The sequence below is a fragment of the Stegastes partitus genome, unplaced genomic scaffold, assembly GCF_000690725.1.
Source record: "Stegastes partitus isolate 25-593 unplaced genomic scaffold, Stegastes_partitus-1.0.2 Scaffold184, whole genome shotgun sequence".
NCBI lineage: Eukaryota > Metazoa > Chordata > Actinopteri > Pomacentridae > Stegastes > Stegastes partitus.
The window spans coordinates 279,888-298,095 of record NW_007577915.1 but is presented as its reverse complement, the minus strand read 5'-3'; the positions used below and the strand labels follow the sequence as shown (position 1 = coordinate 298,095).

General features: G+C 40.0%; 1 protein-coding gene across 1 annotated transcript in view; it reads left to right on the top strand.

The window, feature by feature from the left end:
• rmdn2 (regulator of microtubule dynamics 2) overlaps positions 1 to 18,208 on the top strand; it is a 39,001-nt gene that overhangs the window by 3,145 nt on the left and 17,648 nt on the right. The window contains exons 3-5 of the mRNA XM_008280167.1: positions 11,698 to 11,875; positions 11,961 to 12,063; positions 16,795 to 16,855. Coding sequence (XP_008278389.1) covers positions 11,698 to 11,875; positions 11,961 to 12,063; positions 16,795 to 16,855 — 342 coding nt within the window. The remainder of the gene's footprint in view (positions 1 to 11,697; positions 11,876 to 11,960; positions 12,064 to 16,794; positions 16,856 to 18,208) is intronic.

The following is an 18,208-nucleotide window of genomic DNA, read 5'->3' as shown; positions in this document are numbered from 1 at the left end:
ACCCAAATGTTAACCACGGTCAAGTGGACACACACACACACTCACGCACTGCCCCAGATTTATATTTTAGTCAAATATTAATTATGAAGTGCAACAGTCTTGGACCTTTGATCACAGTCTGGACTGTAGCTCTCATGACAATCATTAATTTTGTTAATTTGCGCCTTCACCGTCTGCCTAATGAACCATGTCTCCACCTACTGTTTAAACACAAATCACACACTGTTACAAAATAAACAACCATGTGTTTTTTTCCAATTCTGCATCCACCTTATATGCTGTTTGGAAACAAATAATGCATGTAGCTACCATGCCAAAAGTGTGGCACAGCGTCGTGCTGGTAGACTGTTGCAGGTAGTGCAGTGGCTGACTAATATTTATATATTTGAATAGTAAGTGTGCAAAACATTATGTCTCTTTATTTGTGCTTTGTGAATGATAGGATTACAGGGTTTTCCTGGTTTAGAAGGGGCCTTTTGGGGGGTTGTCTGCACGTGACAGTAAGAATAATTGTTCCCTCTACAGTAAAAACAAAGAGTCTGTTTTTGCACATTAATTTAATAAACCAAAATTTCTGTCATGCTTGGGTAAATGAAACCTCAATTAACAACACTGGTTTATTTTTATTTCTTTTTAAGCCTCAATTCTGTAGTCAGTTTGCTGAAAATATGAAATTGTGATTTTTGTAATAAACATTGTGATGGTGGCTCGGTGGTTAGCACTGTTGCCTCGCAGCAAGAAGGTCGCCGGTTCGCGCCCTGGTGAGGACACCCGGAATCTTTCTATGTGGAGTTTGCATGTTCTCCCCGTGCAGTGTGGGTTCTCTCCGGGTTCTCCGGCTTCCTCCCACACAGTCCAAAAATATGTTGAGGTTAATTGTTGATTCTAAATTGTCCGTAGGTGTGAATGTGAGTGTGCTTGGTTGTCTGTCTCTAAGTGTAGCCCTGTGGTAGACTGGTGACCTGTCCAGGGTGTCCCCTGCCTTCACCCTGAGTCAGCTGGGATAGACTCCAGCCCCCACGACCCCAGTGAGGATTAAGCGGTGTATAGATGATGGATGGACATTCTGATAGAAAATTGATTTGTGATATAATTCAAGCTTTAGTTCAACAATTATTGTGTAATAGATTTAAAAAATGGGGCAATAACACTTGGGATGTCTTGCAGGATATAAACTGGGAAAAGCATTGTTGCAGGAGTTTAACCGCTGGTCAGACATGCTGCATAGTTTATACTCTAAATTACAGCCTTTGCAGTTAATTGCAATGTTTCTAATTGCAATTTCGATTTAAAATTGATTAATTGTCCGTCCTTATTTATTTCCTATCATTTTGGTGCTGGTAGTTTGTCTTTGATGCTGGCCAAAAAATTCCCCTTTGCAGGAAAAACACCAAAGTGGATCTGTGGTGTGTGACTGCATGAACCGCAGGTCGTTAATTTAAACTAAAGAAAAAAAATTATTGTGATTCTTCTTTATGAAGAGTCAAGTTGGAAGTTTCTCTAACTGATTATTTCATATGCAACTGTACATTTAGAAATCAGGTGGCGTATGTAGCTCTGTGAATCTACACCAGAAAGCTCTGCAGATAGTGAAAGCTGTGATGACTAGTAAAATAGTTTTGCATTTTTTACTATATATACAGTATATATATATGGATGCTGACATTAAATTAATACAACTTTTTCTGTCATCATACAGAGATGGTGCTTGTAATAGTTTAGAATCAGTGTCATCATTACACAGTTTGTCCAGCAGACTCCACTGTTCACTGTTGGTTTAAAGGGTTTTAAAATAGCGTTAAATCTCATCCTGTAGTCTGGATCTTTATTAGATTCTGATCACAAACATTACATGTCTGGTATGTTAGAATCATGTTTCTGCTCACTGTCAACATCTGCTTTTGTCAAATAGTTTCCTTAGGCTCAAGTCATATTCCAATGTAAATAACTCCCAATAGTTAAACACAAGAAAATAAACAGTAGCAAACTGTAAATTATATTCAGGTTAATTTCTACTTTGGCATTCTTATCTGTTGATCATTGTGAGTTAAAAAGGTTGTGGCCCTCCCACTTTACCAGTTAAACTCGCTCGCTTGTTTTATGATCTAAATTATAGTTATGACAGTACGTACATTTGCCTGAGGTGCCGCAGAGAACAGCAGACTAATCAAGTACCACATGCCCAGTCATCCACCTCCATCCTCAGCCAAATGCCTTGAACTCAGGCCAGCCTTTGATAACATAAACAACAGATGCGTTTCTTTTCAATGGACTTCCATTTGAAATCTCATCCTATAAAAACAAATAGCATCAGTTAAATGGTGATGATTAATCCAAGGCCTTAATATCTGCAGCAGCTAGACAGACTTAAGTTTGTCTTGGACACCACTGGGTATATCCCCAACACGCAAACTCTTGAAGTTTGGGCAACAAATCAGAGAACGGATATTTTAGCACTCAGACATCTCTGCTCGGATCTGAATTTTGTCTGTCATTCGACTGCTTAACCTGGATTGATCTCTGCTTCATTTGTGTAGGAAGTAGAGCATGTGCAGTGCCAAAAAGAAAACATACCACTGGGTGCAGCTGTATTGACATCCTAACCACAGTTTTTAGGTGTGCAGTAAGCCTCAGATCAGAGCTTTGTTACACCCTCCCGTCTCTCTCACTCTCCTCCCAGTGATTAATCAATTGCCTTGGAGCAGATTTTTACAAACATCATGAAGCAGACTAACTGTACATCCAGTGCGCCGTGGATAATTAATCAATGCTGAGCTTTGCTGTCTGTGTCGTCTAAGAATTACATTCCATGCAAAGGCTGCGTTGAGCGGGGTTTTTGAAATAATTACTAGGAAATGCAAAATCAGTCGTTATATAATGTTGCACCCACATACATATAAACATATCATTGTGTGAATTGCAATAAGTCTTATCTGATCTGTTTCGTGCCAGGAATGACGCAGGACCGCTGTGAAAAAGTACCACTGTTGCTCTAAAATTGTTTGAGGTCATGTACATTTCTTGGCGCTGGAAGTAAGACAGTTCATAGACAGGTAATAACACCATATGATATGAGCCCTCTTTCATGGTGGATAAACACTTCAGGTCACCCTGCCTCTACTTATGTTACCTTCGCCCTCCTCATTGGCTCGACGAGCTGATTGAGGTGTAAGACTGCCCTCTAGCAGATGTGGTTCACAGGTTTTGAGTGACAGTCGTCAGCCGCATCAAATGCTCCTAATTACAGTTCAGGTTATTATGCTTTAAAAGAAATCACATCACGCACACACCTCCCATAATTAAAGAGCCTTTCCTGCCGCTCTGTTATTTGTATGAGCAGAGGGTGTGGGGGTTAGTGGGAATGCTGCAGTGAAGAAATTCCAGCCCCGTAGGGAGTGTGTAGAGTTCCCCCAGAGGAGCCGGCTAACATCTCTAATCCTCACATTCATTTAAAGGGCTTTGAGTAAAAGTCATTACAAGTTTATTGAAATCCAAAGCTGCAAGAATACATTTGAGATTAGCGAGGTGAGTGCATGTGTTGCTCTGTGCAAAAGTGTAAGTTTGCAAACCTTTTAGTGCAACGTTGTGCTGCTTCAGACACCAAGTTTCAGTGTAACACACTGTCGGTTCAAGTCGCAGTCAGCAACTGATTTATTAAATGAGGAAAAAAAAAAAAAAAGAATTATTAGATTTCCTAAACTTCTGTAAATAATGGCATTGGTGTGGAGGCAGATTTCCAACAGGGGGCATCATGCAAGTGTGAACAGGACCTTGGACTAATCCCACAACAAGCTCTGCTGCAGAACATGATAGATGCACATCACGAATAGGCGAAGGCTTGTTTTTATACCTTTCTGTTGGTGATTACTTTTGCAAGCGTAATGACTTCTGACATTGGTGTCGAAATGTTTTTCTAGTCGAATAAAAAAAATATTGAAAATTATTATTTTCCTTGGACAACTTTTTTTCCCCATATGTTTACAGAGACATTTCAGGCATGACCAGCGCTGGCAAGACAGTCTAGTTCCAGCCTGAGTGTAACAAAGCATATTACTCGTACAGAAACACTGCAAACAACAGAACAATTAGTGTGACATAATGTCAGAAATATGGAGCAGGGTAGTGTCGATCAAGGCAGGGTACAAGGTTGAAAGTTCCAGCTGTTTGCTCCATTCACTCCTCATGTGTCACAATGACTTCCTCAGAGCTACCTTTCTGCAGGTAAGGAGACCCATCAATCACGCTGTCTGTGTGCCAAGCTGTCAAAGGCCTCATTTAAAGGTGTCTTGCAGGAACATGTAAATCCTCGAACAGTTCCCACTGAGTTTATTCACATCGAGTCGCTGTAGCTCAAGGACATTAGCACTTTGTTTTTTCCTTCTCCAAAAAAACAGCATTTATGACACTGGATGGTTGTTGATTTAAGCAGGAGTTTTGTTTAGCGAAGGGCAAGCCTGATCAACACACAGAAATGTTTAGAAAGACAAAAAAGGAGATCATTGTCTGCTCTGTGATTAAAAGCTTTAGTCGAACTTCCCTGTGACGTCATGGTGAGTGTTGCTCCTCAGCTGCCCGTGGCGGAGACATTCACATCTCTATCCTCAGATTCATTCCTCGATGAAAGGTTTCCAGCCTGACAAATGCATTTATTTACTTGAGTTTTAGGAGTGCAGTGTATTCTGTGCACACAGAGCAGACACACTGAGCTGTCTGACGTGTCCTCGGTCCCTCCTGGCTGCTGTCTGACCTATATCTGCTCAGTTTGACTCTGACCACCCACGTCTCCCGCTCAGCATTTGGCCCAGGCCCATGATCCTAAACGCTTTCTTTCATCAATTTTGTATCAAAAAAAAAAGGTTTTCTCATTTATCATTTCAGCAATACAGTGTGTGAACAGAGCAGGGGGTCGATGGATGTGTTTTTTCAAAGCTAGTGTTGATTATTGTTAGTCAAGGAGATTAGTAACCAATATTTGGAACTGATATAAAGTACAGTCACCTCAACTTTATTTATAAAGCACTTTAACACAACAAAAGTTGAAACAAAGTGCTGAACACAAACTATAAAACAATTTTAAAACATCTAAAATGCAAAATACAATAAAAGTATAATAATAAAATCATTAAAAGGACAATAAGAACAGTTAAAACAATAAAACTGTACAAGTGAAAATTCCCAGTGTCAAAATTTAGAATAACATAAACAAACGTTAGTTAAAATGTCTTTATTTATGTTTTACGTATGTTGAATTGAAGAGAACTTTTCAGCGTTTATCCTTCAGTGTTGATCAGATAGTGCTGTGGGCGGGACACTGCTGGCAGAGTGGTCCCTACTGATAGAGAGAGGCGGCTGCATCACAGCCGGCGTAGACTGTTTTGAAATGTATATATTTAGGAATCAGTTACAAAGAGCGAGGACATCAAAAATGCTGAATATCGGAGCTGATAGTCGGCCTGGCCAGCGATTGTTTGATCCTACGAAAACGGTATACATTAAAGACGTTGTGGAAGGTAGAAGAAATGTTATATGTTAAAGTTAAAGTAATGTTAAAGTTATTTTTTTGGCCTTTGTTTGATAGATCAGTGAGAGAGAGACAGGAAAGTGGGGGAGAAGAGTAGGGGTAAGATGTGTGGGAAAGGGTCATGAGCGGGATTCGAACTCGTGACCTCCACATCGGGACTGTAACCCTGTACATGGGATGCCAGCTCAACCAGGTGAGCTATAGCGGCGCCCCTTATTGGTCACTTTTTATAGTAAAAACTTAAATTCACATGCAGCTGACCATCAGCTTTGAGATTTTAACTCAGTATTTTTACTTTTGCAAGGTAGAGATGAGTTTTTGTTTTTCATGAGTTTCATCCAGTGCAGTGATCTTGGTTACGACGCACGTTCCACCTGTTGAGCCAATAATTAAAATGATTTGACAGAGTTGGACTGAATCTGATCCAGTCTGGCTCAGTGGATGCTGACAGTTAGCAAATAAGATGACATAGAGGCAGATGTGTAAAAAATTCAAATCTTTTTTACGCATCCTGTCCCTGTCTGTCATTGTCATACAGATTTTTTTTTTTAAATGGTATTTGATATTTGCAACTGACATTCGTGACTTCTGATGTCACTCCAGTGTATCAGCTAATTGAGACACAGCAGTAAATAAACATCTTTACAGAAGGTTAGCTTCACAAAGTTCACTCACCTTGAATTCCCTCAAACTTTGGCCCTCTGCTGCTTTTTTTTTTTTTTACGGCAGGGAGGTATTTTCAGTTCAAACTGCTCCTAAAAGCTATTTGAATGATGCAGACCGCTGATTGCCGATCATGTTTGTTTTGGTCTGGGAACACACAACAGTTTGACTTCTCATTGAATTTGCTGAGTCATTTGATAGTAAATGACTCAGCAGATTCATCGTATATTGTTAAGAGATTTGCACACATGTACGTTTCTTTAAATCATAATTCCGATTAAAAGAGAGACAACGTTTACTGTAGTAGTTGTCTGTAGTTTCCACTAATTTAACAACCATCTTCTCATATTTCCTTTCGGTTACTGATTTCTGGAGTGTCATCGTCTATAAGGGAGCGATCTTCTTTTACATGTTTTTCTTGCCTGTTTGCTTTTGGGCAAAGCTCCATGTCATTTGTGTACAAACCTCAGATTCCAGACTTGTTTCTTCCTGGAGCTATTTTAGGAAGTTTCACCACATCCTAATAAAAGAGTTATTTATGGTTACGTAATACAGATAAAATAAATGACAGCATGACCACGCAAATTAAATTGCTGCATTCATCACTGATTTGCAACGTCATCTCGCGTCAGTGAAAAACGAATGACAAATTGTTTTTCTCTCATATTTGTTGTGCTTCTATTTGATACCACAACACAGGACGAGGCAGTAGTGAGAAAGCCAGTGATGCTGTCAGTTGGGTGGTTGAGCAGCAGGGAAAGTGGGCGGCAGAATCAATCTCTGTCCAGCTTTTGGGGGGGAGCAGAGAATAAATAAGTGGACTCCCTCCAGTCAGTCAGCCATTGTTGCAGTTCAGCCTTTCGTTGGTCCTGTCATCAGACACTGAATAAGCTGGTCTGCGTGTTCCAGGGCCCGGTGATGTTGGGATGGTAACTCGGGTTTGTTTTGAACGGGGTAACCTCGGAGACTGCCATCGCTAAGCTCCATTGAGAGATCTCTTCATTACCCCTTGAGATGCGTGTGCTGAATGGCTGATCTCCCCTAGTGAGAACACCGCCTGCTGAAATAGAGAGTTAAAGCTTTCCAGCCCTCCGCTCGGCTGGTCGGGCGTTACGAGGTCGTAGACAGCTGTGTCGATGCATAAACACGGTTTCTTGTTGAATACGAAGCAGCAAGAATCAGTGTTTCTCTTTATGCACGTGGCAGATTTATTGATTCTGGTACTGAGTCAACATAATAGAGCGAGCCTATTTTTTTGGCGTTTATTTCAGCTGCCAGTGTTTAAATACTCCTGCTGTGTTAGAACAGCCATGTGATGGGTAAGACTGATTTAGGATGTGTGTTTGCACTGTCGCACTGAAATTATTCTAATTATAATAATCTTCATCAATTAACCTAAATGCCGTGGCCCAGGGTTTCCCAGAATAACACTGCATTGTAACAAGATGATCACTGTTATTAATTTAGCATATCAGAATCAGAAATAATGTATTGATCCCCGAGGGGAAGTTGCTTAACATAATATCATGGTTTTAGTATTGTGGCTGATTGGTGTATAAGTTATAATGATCTCAACTGCATTTTAGATATATTTGAGCTGCAGTTTTCATAAACAAAGACACTGCTTGTGTACAAAAATTAGCTCTGTTTAGTCATCAAGACACACGAATATGAATCTAGCATCTCAATGTCATATCATATGGCTTCACTGGCTGACATCATTCAACACGCTGATGTCTATAAAGCCATTTTTAGTGGTTTCTTTAGATGTTAAAGGGGCTACCTTAGTTTTATCCTTTCTCTATCTGCTAACGCTAATAATACCATCCACAACAGTTACTCCCCAACCAAAAATTTTTAACTTAATTTCTTTTTCATCGAAACTATCCTTATTGTTGGCTTGCACGTTGTTTATGTGAGTCGGCGGTTGTGAGCTGCTTGATTGACTTCGTGATGAGCGTCTGTCAGCACCAGCCAACCACAAAACTCTGGTTGTTGATTGGCAGGTCATGTCTGTTGTCAGCTTACGTTTCTGTTTAAGATCGAGCCGCCTGCTTTTTAATCTTTAATGTACAGAACTCTCACTGTTGGCTTCACATTCATTCTGCTACGCTGCCTAAATGCATTTTTTACATTCATCTGCCTTAATGTGCTCCACATCAACACCTAAACGCAGCTTTTGCATTGTATCCAAAAACCCTGCATTTGTTTAATCTCTTATCAGATTTTTGTCTCCGTGAACTAACAAATGCTTTGACTGTGGCTCTGAGTTGTCCAGACCCTAACTGTTTCTCTCTCTATGATATCTGTGGTTTCACTATTTGTCCTTTTCATGTGCACCACAAACAAAACACATGTTGTGACTGTATTTTTTTTTCCTTTTGGCGCAAAGAAGCAAGTCTTACATTTTTCCTGCCCTGCTCATGAATTAGCCCGCAGAAAATAATTTCATATCTTGTCATGCGTGAGTCACAGGAGGGCCTGCTGCTACACTGTGTACCCAGTCGGTGTCGAAACACTAATGCCAATATTTAGACTTGTTCTTTCAGAGCCGTGCACTGCTAGTAACATTGCAAGGATAATAATGGCTCCTGCACAAACATATATACATTACATAAACACACACAGTATTAACAACTAGATCCTTTGCTTCTTTTTTCTTTCAACTCAAGTGATTCATGAGCCGTGGAATGGCGTGACAGGAATGCGCTGATCACTCAGTACTCCGCTGCCTGTCTCACCAGCTCTACTGAGTAAATAACTGTAGGGAGGGAGGGACAACGGACTGCTGAATGAATACAAGGACAGAAAGATGAATGAATGAGAGAATGAATGAATGACACAAGTCCAATAACGCGACTGTCTTGCCATAAGTAGATGCAAATCGTATTTGTCGCAAGCCACTGCGCTTTAATACGGTGCGGCCAGTCAAAAAATAAAGCCACAACAGTTCGAGTAAACACAAAAGAACACCCATTCAGATTTTTTTAAGCCAGTTTGTATTGGCCAATAAATGATTTGAGCCTTGCCTGCAGGTTCGAGGGTTTACTCAGGGGTTTAGTGCAGAGAGAGAGATTGTAGAAAGGCTTTGGCACACTATCCCAAAATGAAGGTATAAAAACAGATGGAGATTAAAGTAAAGATACTGCAAAGTCTGGTTCTTCTTGCAGTTACACTGATTTTCTTGCTTGCTAACATGTAAGCCAATAAATCAGAGTCGTTTCAACTACTGGCTGATGCTGCCATCTGGTAGTTTGTCTGAAAATGTCGGTCTTGAATAACGTAATTTTTTTTTTTTTTTTTTTTTAAGTTTTTATTTAAAGTGAGAATATGTAACTTTTAAAAGAAGGTATGACTCAATTTTATTTAGCAAATTCATAAACCATAAAATGTACCTTTGCTCGACTGAATACACTTCTACGTTAAGTCAATTATGAGTCTTAAACGATTAATTTAGCTAAAATACTCTGTAAAGCTGAGTTTAGGTACACCAGCTAGTAATTTAGGTGCATTCAAAAGTTTTCACTGTGCCCTTTGGCGCTGGATAATTATAGATCATAAGCGTATTATTTTTTTGTCAGTTTCCATACTTATTGGTAAATTCTAATCGCACGTGTAAATGATTCTAAACAGGAATAAAGCAGCAGATTAACTGTTCTGTTCTTGGACATAAGCTTAGTAAAAGATAGCACTTCCTTGTCTCCATCATAAGCAGGCTTCACATTTATTATCATATCTGACTCCTCGCTGCTTTGGTTTGTCACTGCTTGGTGCTGACCTGCTCTGCCAACCACACACCTGTAGCAGCACAGGATGAGTTTCTGTTGTTGTTGCTTTTTATGTTTCAGTTTCAAACGTCAGTGCTTCAAAAAAGCATATTTGTCTATCTCAGTGTGTCCCTCAGGTCAAGAGTTGACCTGGGTTGGTGGGTGGCGCAGCATCACTGATGTGCATGCAGAGACTACAGATGAAAGCCTTACATGCAGTCTCCATAAGTGCAAAAATGAACCAAGGTTTCATATAAACATGCATCGGTAGACACTAGCTGCACACAGACAGGCCTCTAGTCCTCATTCAGCTTCTCCAGCACACTCAAGGCCAGTTCATGCTTTCTTAAGGGTGACAGGTTCAAACAAGTGTTTGACCAAAAACTACTTTGTAAAAAGTGAAACAAGGTGTTCTGGTGTCAGATTTACCCAGGTTGAAGCTGCAGGCCGTCCAGAGACACGCTGACGGACGTGTTAATGTCAGGTGCACTGGTGTGACCAATGAAAATGTTTCCTCGCGCTCCACAGATATTTGTGCAACCAAAACAGTTGCATTGTGGAGCTCTGATGGTCGTGTATACTCCTCTGTGGTTTGGTCACCTTTCACATTGTTAGTGTAGAAATATTGAGCTTTTAAGCAGATTTATTGTCATTTAAACTAGAATACATTTGATGTTGATGTTAAAAGGGAACAAGACATTGTGCTCTGAAGAATAGAACAGAATTCCTTCATTTCAGCGCACCATTGTGTTTCCATTTGTGTTGTTGACTTTGTCAGTCATGGTATTTTTATTATTGACAGTTCGTCTCTTGACTGAGGAAAGTCTCTGCAGCACAAATACCCTCATATTATTCCTGTAATCACAGCACTCAGGGTTGAAGTTGTGTGTTACGGGGTGGAGTTAGCAAGCCGCCTTGGGCACAAGGCACCTGTTGGGTCCACATTGTTTCTGTCTGTGGCCCGCTCTGACACATCCCTTCAGAACCATGGCTCACAGCCCAAAATATTCCCTTAACCACCAATGACGCACATACAGCCGCTGCCAACACTTAATAGAGGCTTTTCATATTTTTTACCTTTGTGTGTGTCTTTTATTTTTTACCTATACCTTTAATATGGCTTTTTTGTTTTTTTGCAGCTGCTTCTTAAGTGTTAGCTTAAGGTGTCGGTGCGTACTTGCAGCCATTGAAAGGCTCCATAAAACAACTAATGCGAGTGTTGCGTGCCTCACCCTGCTAAACAAGTCTCCCTGTGTTTGTAGAAAAGCCTTCAGGTCTCCACATTTAGACGTCAGGAGTTTCTTAACAGCCAGTATTTATAAACAATTAAGTGACCCACTTGTGTAAACAAAGCCGGTGCCATTTGTATGTAAACAGACAGTGAGGACGGATTCTTTATAATCAGCACCTGGCACAAAGTGGCTCATAAAAATGCTGGTTACGACAGGACTTTGATTGATCTGTGTTCACTCTACCTCACAAGTGGAAGGTGGTTTTAGTTATCGGTACACAGGCCACCATCTTGTAATTCAGAGAAAACTGGCAACATTTAGGTTGTTTGTTGATGCTTCCTGAGGCCAAATTGCACATCTTGTTGACAGCATGCTGGAGACAGTCTGGCCTGATGATTGGAACCACCTAGGTGTTCAGCACCGCTTTCTAATCCGCACTAGTAAAATTTAATTGCACATGCTAACAACCGACTGAATCAGCGCCTTTTCTTTAACCGTTTGTTTTATCTTTTAGGTATATGACTGCGCTGACAGACTCAGAGGAAGAAGAGCTCAGTGATGCAGAGCGGAGGGATGAGGAGCAGCCTGTGGACAAGTTATGTGTCCTCCTGGAGAGGATTGACTGTTTGCATCAGGGCAGTGAGTCTGAGAAGAGGGAGAGTCTCAGTATCCTTCTGGAGCAGAGAGAGGAGGTGTGTATACATTCAGTTTATGCATGTCTGTATCCTAATGGCTCAATACTGAACAGTGTTCCTGTACTTTTATGTTCTTCTCCAGTTCGGACAGAACTCATCGTTTCTGTGGCGGCTGACCCGAGCCTACTGTGATGTTCATGACGTCAGCGGCACTCTGGAGGAGAAGAAGACCCATGCAGAAACTGGTAATTTTCTAACCCTGATTTTATGCCTCGTTTGCTCATCATCCCAAACTGGATGTGAGATGCTGTAATATCATGAACACGACCGTTACGCTGGCCAAACCCCAAATGTCAGTGTCATCTGGAAAACCCCGATCTGTACAAGTCAGTGTGTCTGCTGCAGTGACCTCAGTCAGTGGGTTTGAGTTGTCCCACAGTGGATTGGCAGAAAACTTGTTTGATGAGCATTTGACCAAACTTAGAAATTGTCAGTAATTCCAATTTACTTTGAGTCCAACAGAATGAACTGCTGGTGTGGTTTTTATGTGTTGTGTAGTTAGCAGGAAAACAGGTCTGAAATTATACTTCTTAGGTCATCATAGCTCAGCTGTATTACACACATACATACAGGGGATGTTCATAATCACTAATTTCACTGTCGATCAAACATGAAATTAAATTTATACCGGTTGACTCGTCCAAAAGTAAGGAAATACTCAGAAAACTGTTATAATTCAGTCCCCCTCTGGTCATTAAGTCCACCTCTAAATGTTCATCTCTGTGTATCAAAGTTACATATGTAGAAGTTATATTCCTGAAAATAATTATTTAATGCCTGTAATTTATTTAGATGTAACTCTATACCGTTGCTTCCTCTAGAAGGTTCTGATCTATGACGTTTCTCTCTCCCCACCTACCCCTCCCCACTCCATGCAGCTGAAGCACACCAGCTCGCCTGCATTGTACAACTACTCTACATTATTATTACATGTTGTAATATTGGAATAATTTAGCCAAACATGTTTGAACCAGAACTAATTCTAAAGAGTAATGGTACAGAAGGCCCTTAGCCTGTAAACTGACAGCATTAGTTCTTTAGAATTGTTGCATATAAAAGCCTGCAAGTGTGAATCCGTCATCAGTGCGCTTCAGCTTTAAATGCTGAGCCGTGGCAGTGACTACATTCACTCAGAATATATCTTCGAGTATATAAAAAACAGTAAATGGGCATGTAAACGAAATAAAAAACTTAATTTTCACCAGTGAGGTCTTTTAAAGCCACTTGATGCCATTATTAACATTGTTCAACTGCCAAATCATATTAAACGCCCATATGTGCAGTTGAAACCAGAAGTTTACATACATTAAAAAGACATATAGCCTTTTTTTTTCTCACTGTCTGACATTAAATCAGGCTAAACTTGTCCTGATTTAGGTGAGTTAGGATTACCAAAATTATTTCTTTTTGCTAAACACCAGAAAAATGAGCGAGAGAATTTTTTTGAGAATTTTTTATTACTTTCTTCAAAGTCAGAAGTTTACGTCCGCTAAGATGCCTTCAAACTATTTGGGAAAGTCCAGATGATGATGTCATGACTTTGGAAACCTTTAATAGGTTAAGTGACAACATCTGAGTTAATTGGAGGCACACCTGTGGAGGTATTTTAAAGCACACCTCAAACAAACTACTTCCCTTTGTGACAACATGGAACATCTAAAGAAATCAGCCAAAATATGAGGAAGAGAATCGACCTCCACACGTCTGGTTCATCCTTGGGCACAATTTCCAGATGCCTGAAGGTTCTATGTTCATCTGTTTAAACAGTTATATACAAGTATAAACACCATGGGAATGTCCAGCCATCATAGTGCTCAGGAAGGAGACTCTGTGTCACAGAGATGAAGTGTTTTGGTGCAAAATGTGCGAATCAACCCCAGAACAAAAGCTAAAGACCTTGTGAAGATGCTGTTGGAGCTGGTAAAAGAGTCATTACCCACAGTGAAACCAGTCCTGTACCGACATGGACTGAAAGGATACTCAGAGAGGAAAATGACATTACTCCAAAAGCAAAATAAAAAAGCCAGATTACAGTTTGCAAATGCACACAGAGACAAAGACCTTAATTTCTGGAGACATGTCCTGTGGTCTGATGAAACTAAAATCTAAGTATTTAGCTTTAATGACCATCATTACATTTGGAGGAAAAAGGGGGAAGCTTGAAGCCTGAGAACAACATCCCAACTGTGAAGCACGGGGGTGGCAGCATCATGTTGTGGGGATGTTCTGCTGCAGGAGGGACTGGTGCACTTCACAGAATAGATGGAATCATGAGGAAAGAACATTATGTGGAAATATTTAAGCAACATCTCAGGACATCAGCCAGGAAATTAAAGCTTGGGCGTAAATGGGTCTTCCAAATGGACAATGACCCTAAACATAGCACCAGATTAGTTACAAAGAGGCTTCAGGACAACAAAGTCAGTGTTTTGGAGTAGACGTCACAAAGCCCTGATCTCAATCCTGTAGAACATTTGTAGGCAGAGCTGAAAAGTGTGTGGAGCAAGGAGGCCAACAAACCTGACTCAGTTCCACCAGTTCTGTCTGGAGGAATGGGCCAGAATTCCATTAAACTATCGGGAGAAGCTTGTAGGCGGAAACCCAAAATGTTTGACCCAAGTCATACAGTTTAAAGGCGACGCTACCAAATACTAAGAAATGTATGTAACCTTTTGACTTTGAAGAAATTCATAAACAATTCTCTAAAATATTATGATAATATTTAGCAAATAGAAATAATTTTGGTAATCCTGACTGACCTAAAACAGGAAAAATTTAGTCGCATTTAATGTCAGACAGTGAGAAAAAAAAGGTTATGTGTCTTTTCATACAGTGTATGTAAACTTCTGGTTTCAAATATATATCAAAAAAAAAAGTGTAGTTAATGAGAGGCTGTGTAATTAATTATTCTCAATTAATCACATTTTATCCAATAGCAATATTTGACACAATGAGCAAAGTTCTTTAATTCATATAAATATTACTTGACGACTGAATCAATGAATAGACATACGTGAAGTTAAACAACAAAAATGTTCATCTCTATTTAACTGTGCATTTTTTTTTTACTACATTCACAGATTAATGCAAACTCAAAGTGCAATTATAGCTATTTAACATTTTAAGACTTTTTGTCTTTAAACTCTTTGTGGCACAATTTGCACACAATGATGCTATTATCCAAGCTGCTATCGGAAAGTTTGCAAAAAAACAAAACAAAAAACTTTCCACCCAACAAGCCAAACAATTTAGTCTCGTCTTCCATCACTGTTTACTAAACCTTCCTGTGTGCTGGCGTCACTAACTGCTTCCTGTGCATCTTTCTCATGGCTGGCAAACGAACTTCAGGTGCATGACAAGATTCCCTCAGCCCCACTTCTTCTGCAACAGTCGCATCATTGTCATGGTTCTAAAAATATCGTGGCAATTAAGTGCAACACTGGGCTGTCACAGATGAAAACTGGCATTCCTAATGACAAATTAAATTTCTGTTCTGCCAATCAAAACCCATAGACTGTATGAAAGATGGACGTAGCTACCGTGACGTCACCCGTCACTGAGAAAATGAAGCCAGGGTTTTGCTACTTCCTGGTTGACATCTTGGATTTTTGGAGCCAGTGACGCAAAAACCGTCGGAGGGGGGCGGACCCATAGGAGCAGCGATTGGTCAGACGGATTGAGAGGCGGGCCCTCTCTGCCCGCCCACATTTACCGCCTTCTGCTCGCTTCGTCTGCATCGTCGCTGCCGACTGTCAATCAAGCCAGCCACGCCCCTTGCCCCGCAAAATGTTGACGATTTTTTAATAATTCAGTATTGATTTATTTTCAGCTTGGCCACCTGATCTCTGGATTTGACCATGAAAACTAATAAGAACAAAATCCTGAGCTGGAGGAATGCAGTATTTCCTGATCTGTGATCACTTCTTTTCCAATTCAAGTCTATGGGAGCCAGCAGCTAGCGGATGTAGGTTTTTGACACTTCCGGGTTGGCTTCATTTTTCAGGGCCGGTTGCTACGTCCATCTTTTATACAGTCTATGTCAAAACCTTGAGCTTGGTCCTTGAATGCACTGAGACACAAGTCTGCTGACAGCACATTTAAAACTTCCACAACTAACGATGAGCCAAATTCAAGTTTTGTTTGTGGGACGCTGAAGACAGAAATCTCACAACGTTACTGATGCTAGATTTATGATATCAAATAACACTATTAACTGGCATAATGTTACTGCTAAAGCATTGTCAGACTTTTATTGCATATTCACAGCAAAATTGGCATTTTAATGCTACCCTGTTTGCCCTGTCTACTGAATTACTCAACAAAAACAACACTCTGAAGACTTACTGTCGAATTCATAGTGACTAAACAGTTCTTTTCTGAGACACCTTTTACTACGCGCTTACAATAGACCACAATGCTTTTTCCGCAAACAGAGGCTGTTTTGTGATCCAGCTGAAGTTCAGACTGGATTGACCTGTTTCTCCGTAATCCTTCCTCATCAATGTGCCTCTGATCAGAGCTGGCCAGGTGCTTCCTGCAAAGACACCTGTGTCAAAGCGTTTGACAGCGTAATAGACGTGGATATTTAAAGCAACACGGCATCATATTTAACATTCATTTGGTTATTAATAGAGCAGATGGAATGAAACACTTTCCATGGAGTGATGAAGGATTTAAACCTGAGCTCTCTTCCTGGATTGCGTTTCATATAACTTCTGTTCTTATTGCTTTAATCCAGTGCCCAGTGATGTTCCTTGATTTATGTGTATCCTGTTGTGTTTTCTCAGTCAACATTCTGCTAATCCGCGCCCTCTTCTTTTGTCGTGTGAAGTATGTCCAGAGTGCAGAGTGTGTGTGTTGGATTTATGTTCCAGTGGAGGATCATGGTCTCTTCTCTATTTTTTCTTTCCTCTTAGGGAAGAAAGTTGGCGAGGAGGCGGTGAGCTTGAATCCTACATGTGCTGAAAGTCATCAGTGGTACGTTTGAGCTGTTTCTTCTGACAGCTGTCATATAAAAGTGACGTGTTTCTATTCAATAAAGTTTTCCTACACTTCAAAAAATAACATTTGGGCTTATCAAAAAAAAAACCAATTAGCAAAGCAGTTTCAACCATCTTTTTGAGTTATGGTAACTTCTAATGAAATTACTTTTATCCAACAAACTGCTGCTTTAATTAGTTTTCCTCTGCAAGCAAAAATATTGTTAGATAACACTTAATGATTGCTAGCAAGTTGATTACTTCAAAAGATTTGGTTGTTCTAAGTATTTCCACATTATTTAAAAGGATCTTTTTCATTACTTAGTTGCTATATGTATTAACGCAAGAAAAAATTAAGTTACTCTAATGTCAAGTAGGTAGAGGAGGAAACTTATAATCCTGACATCAAAAAAAAAAATCTTTCCATGCCAGTTTCTTTACGCCACCTCAACTTGAATTTATTTTTAAAAACTACAGATGCAGAAATCTGAATTTAAATTTCACACTAAGTTCAGTTGCTACAATTATCAACATAATTGTGTAACTAAACCAGTCGAAATGTTTGCAACCTAAATATGTTTTGGAAATTGATCCCTTGAATTACTTTTGAAACTGCAGTTTCAAAAACAAATCAGTCTCAGATATCTGAAGGTAAGGTTTGATGGAACGTGAGAATCACTTATAGTTGAATCCTAATCCAGTAAAATTGTTTAAGTAAATGCTATGAGACAGAATGAAAGCATAAAAGCAGGTACTTTCCCCAGATGAGAGGTGTTGGGGGGCCGGAGCTTTTGAGTGATGTGTTACCCTGGAGCAGCTGTTCCTCTGTGTTTGAATGGATGGCTGTTTGACTCAGGCATCTCTTTGAGTGCTTCAGCAAATGTAACCTGAACAAATCAAGAGGAAACTCTCAGAAAGCCCACAGGGGAAGATGACAGAGTAACTTAAATGCGCATTTCGCTTGGTTTACGCTTTGAACCAAAACAAAAAGATGTGAAATATGTTTTAAAAAGAAAGAAAGAAAAAAAAAAGAGAGAGATCTAACATTTAACAACACATTTTGTCAAATGAAAGCATATCAAAGTGTGTTTGGGCAGAGCATTGCTGCATGCTATGCAGACATGCACGTTTGTGAGGTAATAGTAGCTTACCTCCCAAACATCTTCCTTCAGATCACCCCCTCATCCACCTGATAGCATCACATCCAGCTTCAGGAATGTAAACACAACCTAGGTTAACTTGGCTTCGGTAGACTGACGGTTATACCGGAATAACTCATGTGATTAATGGTCCTCTGTTATTATTACAGTTGCTCTTCCTGTGTGTTGGTGGTTGCTTCACAGCATGAGCT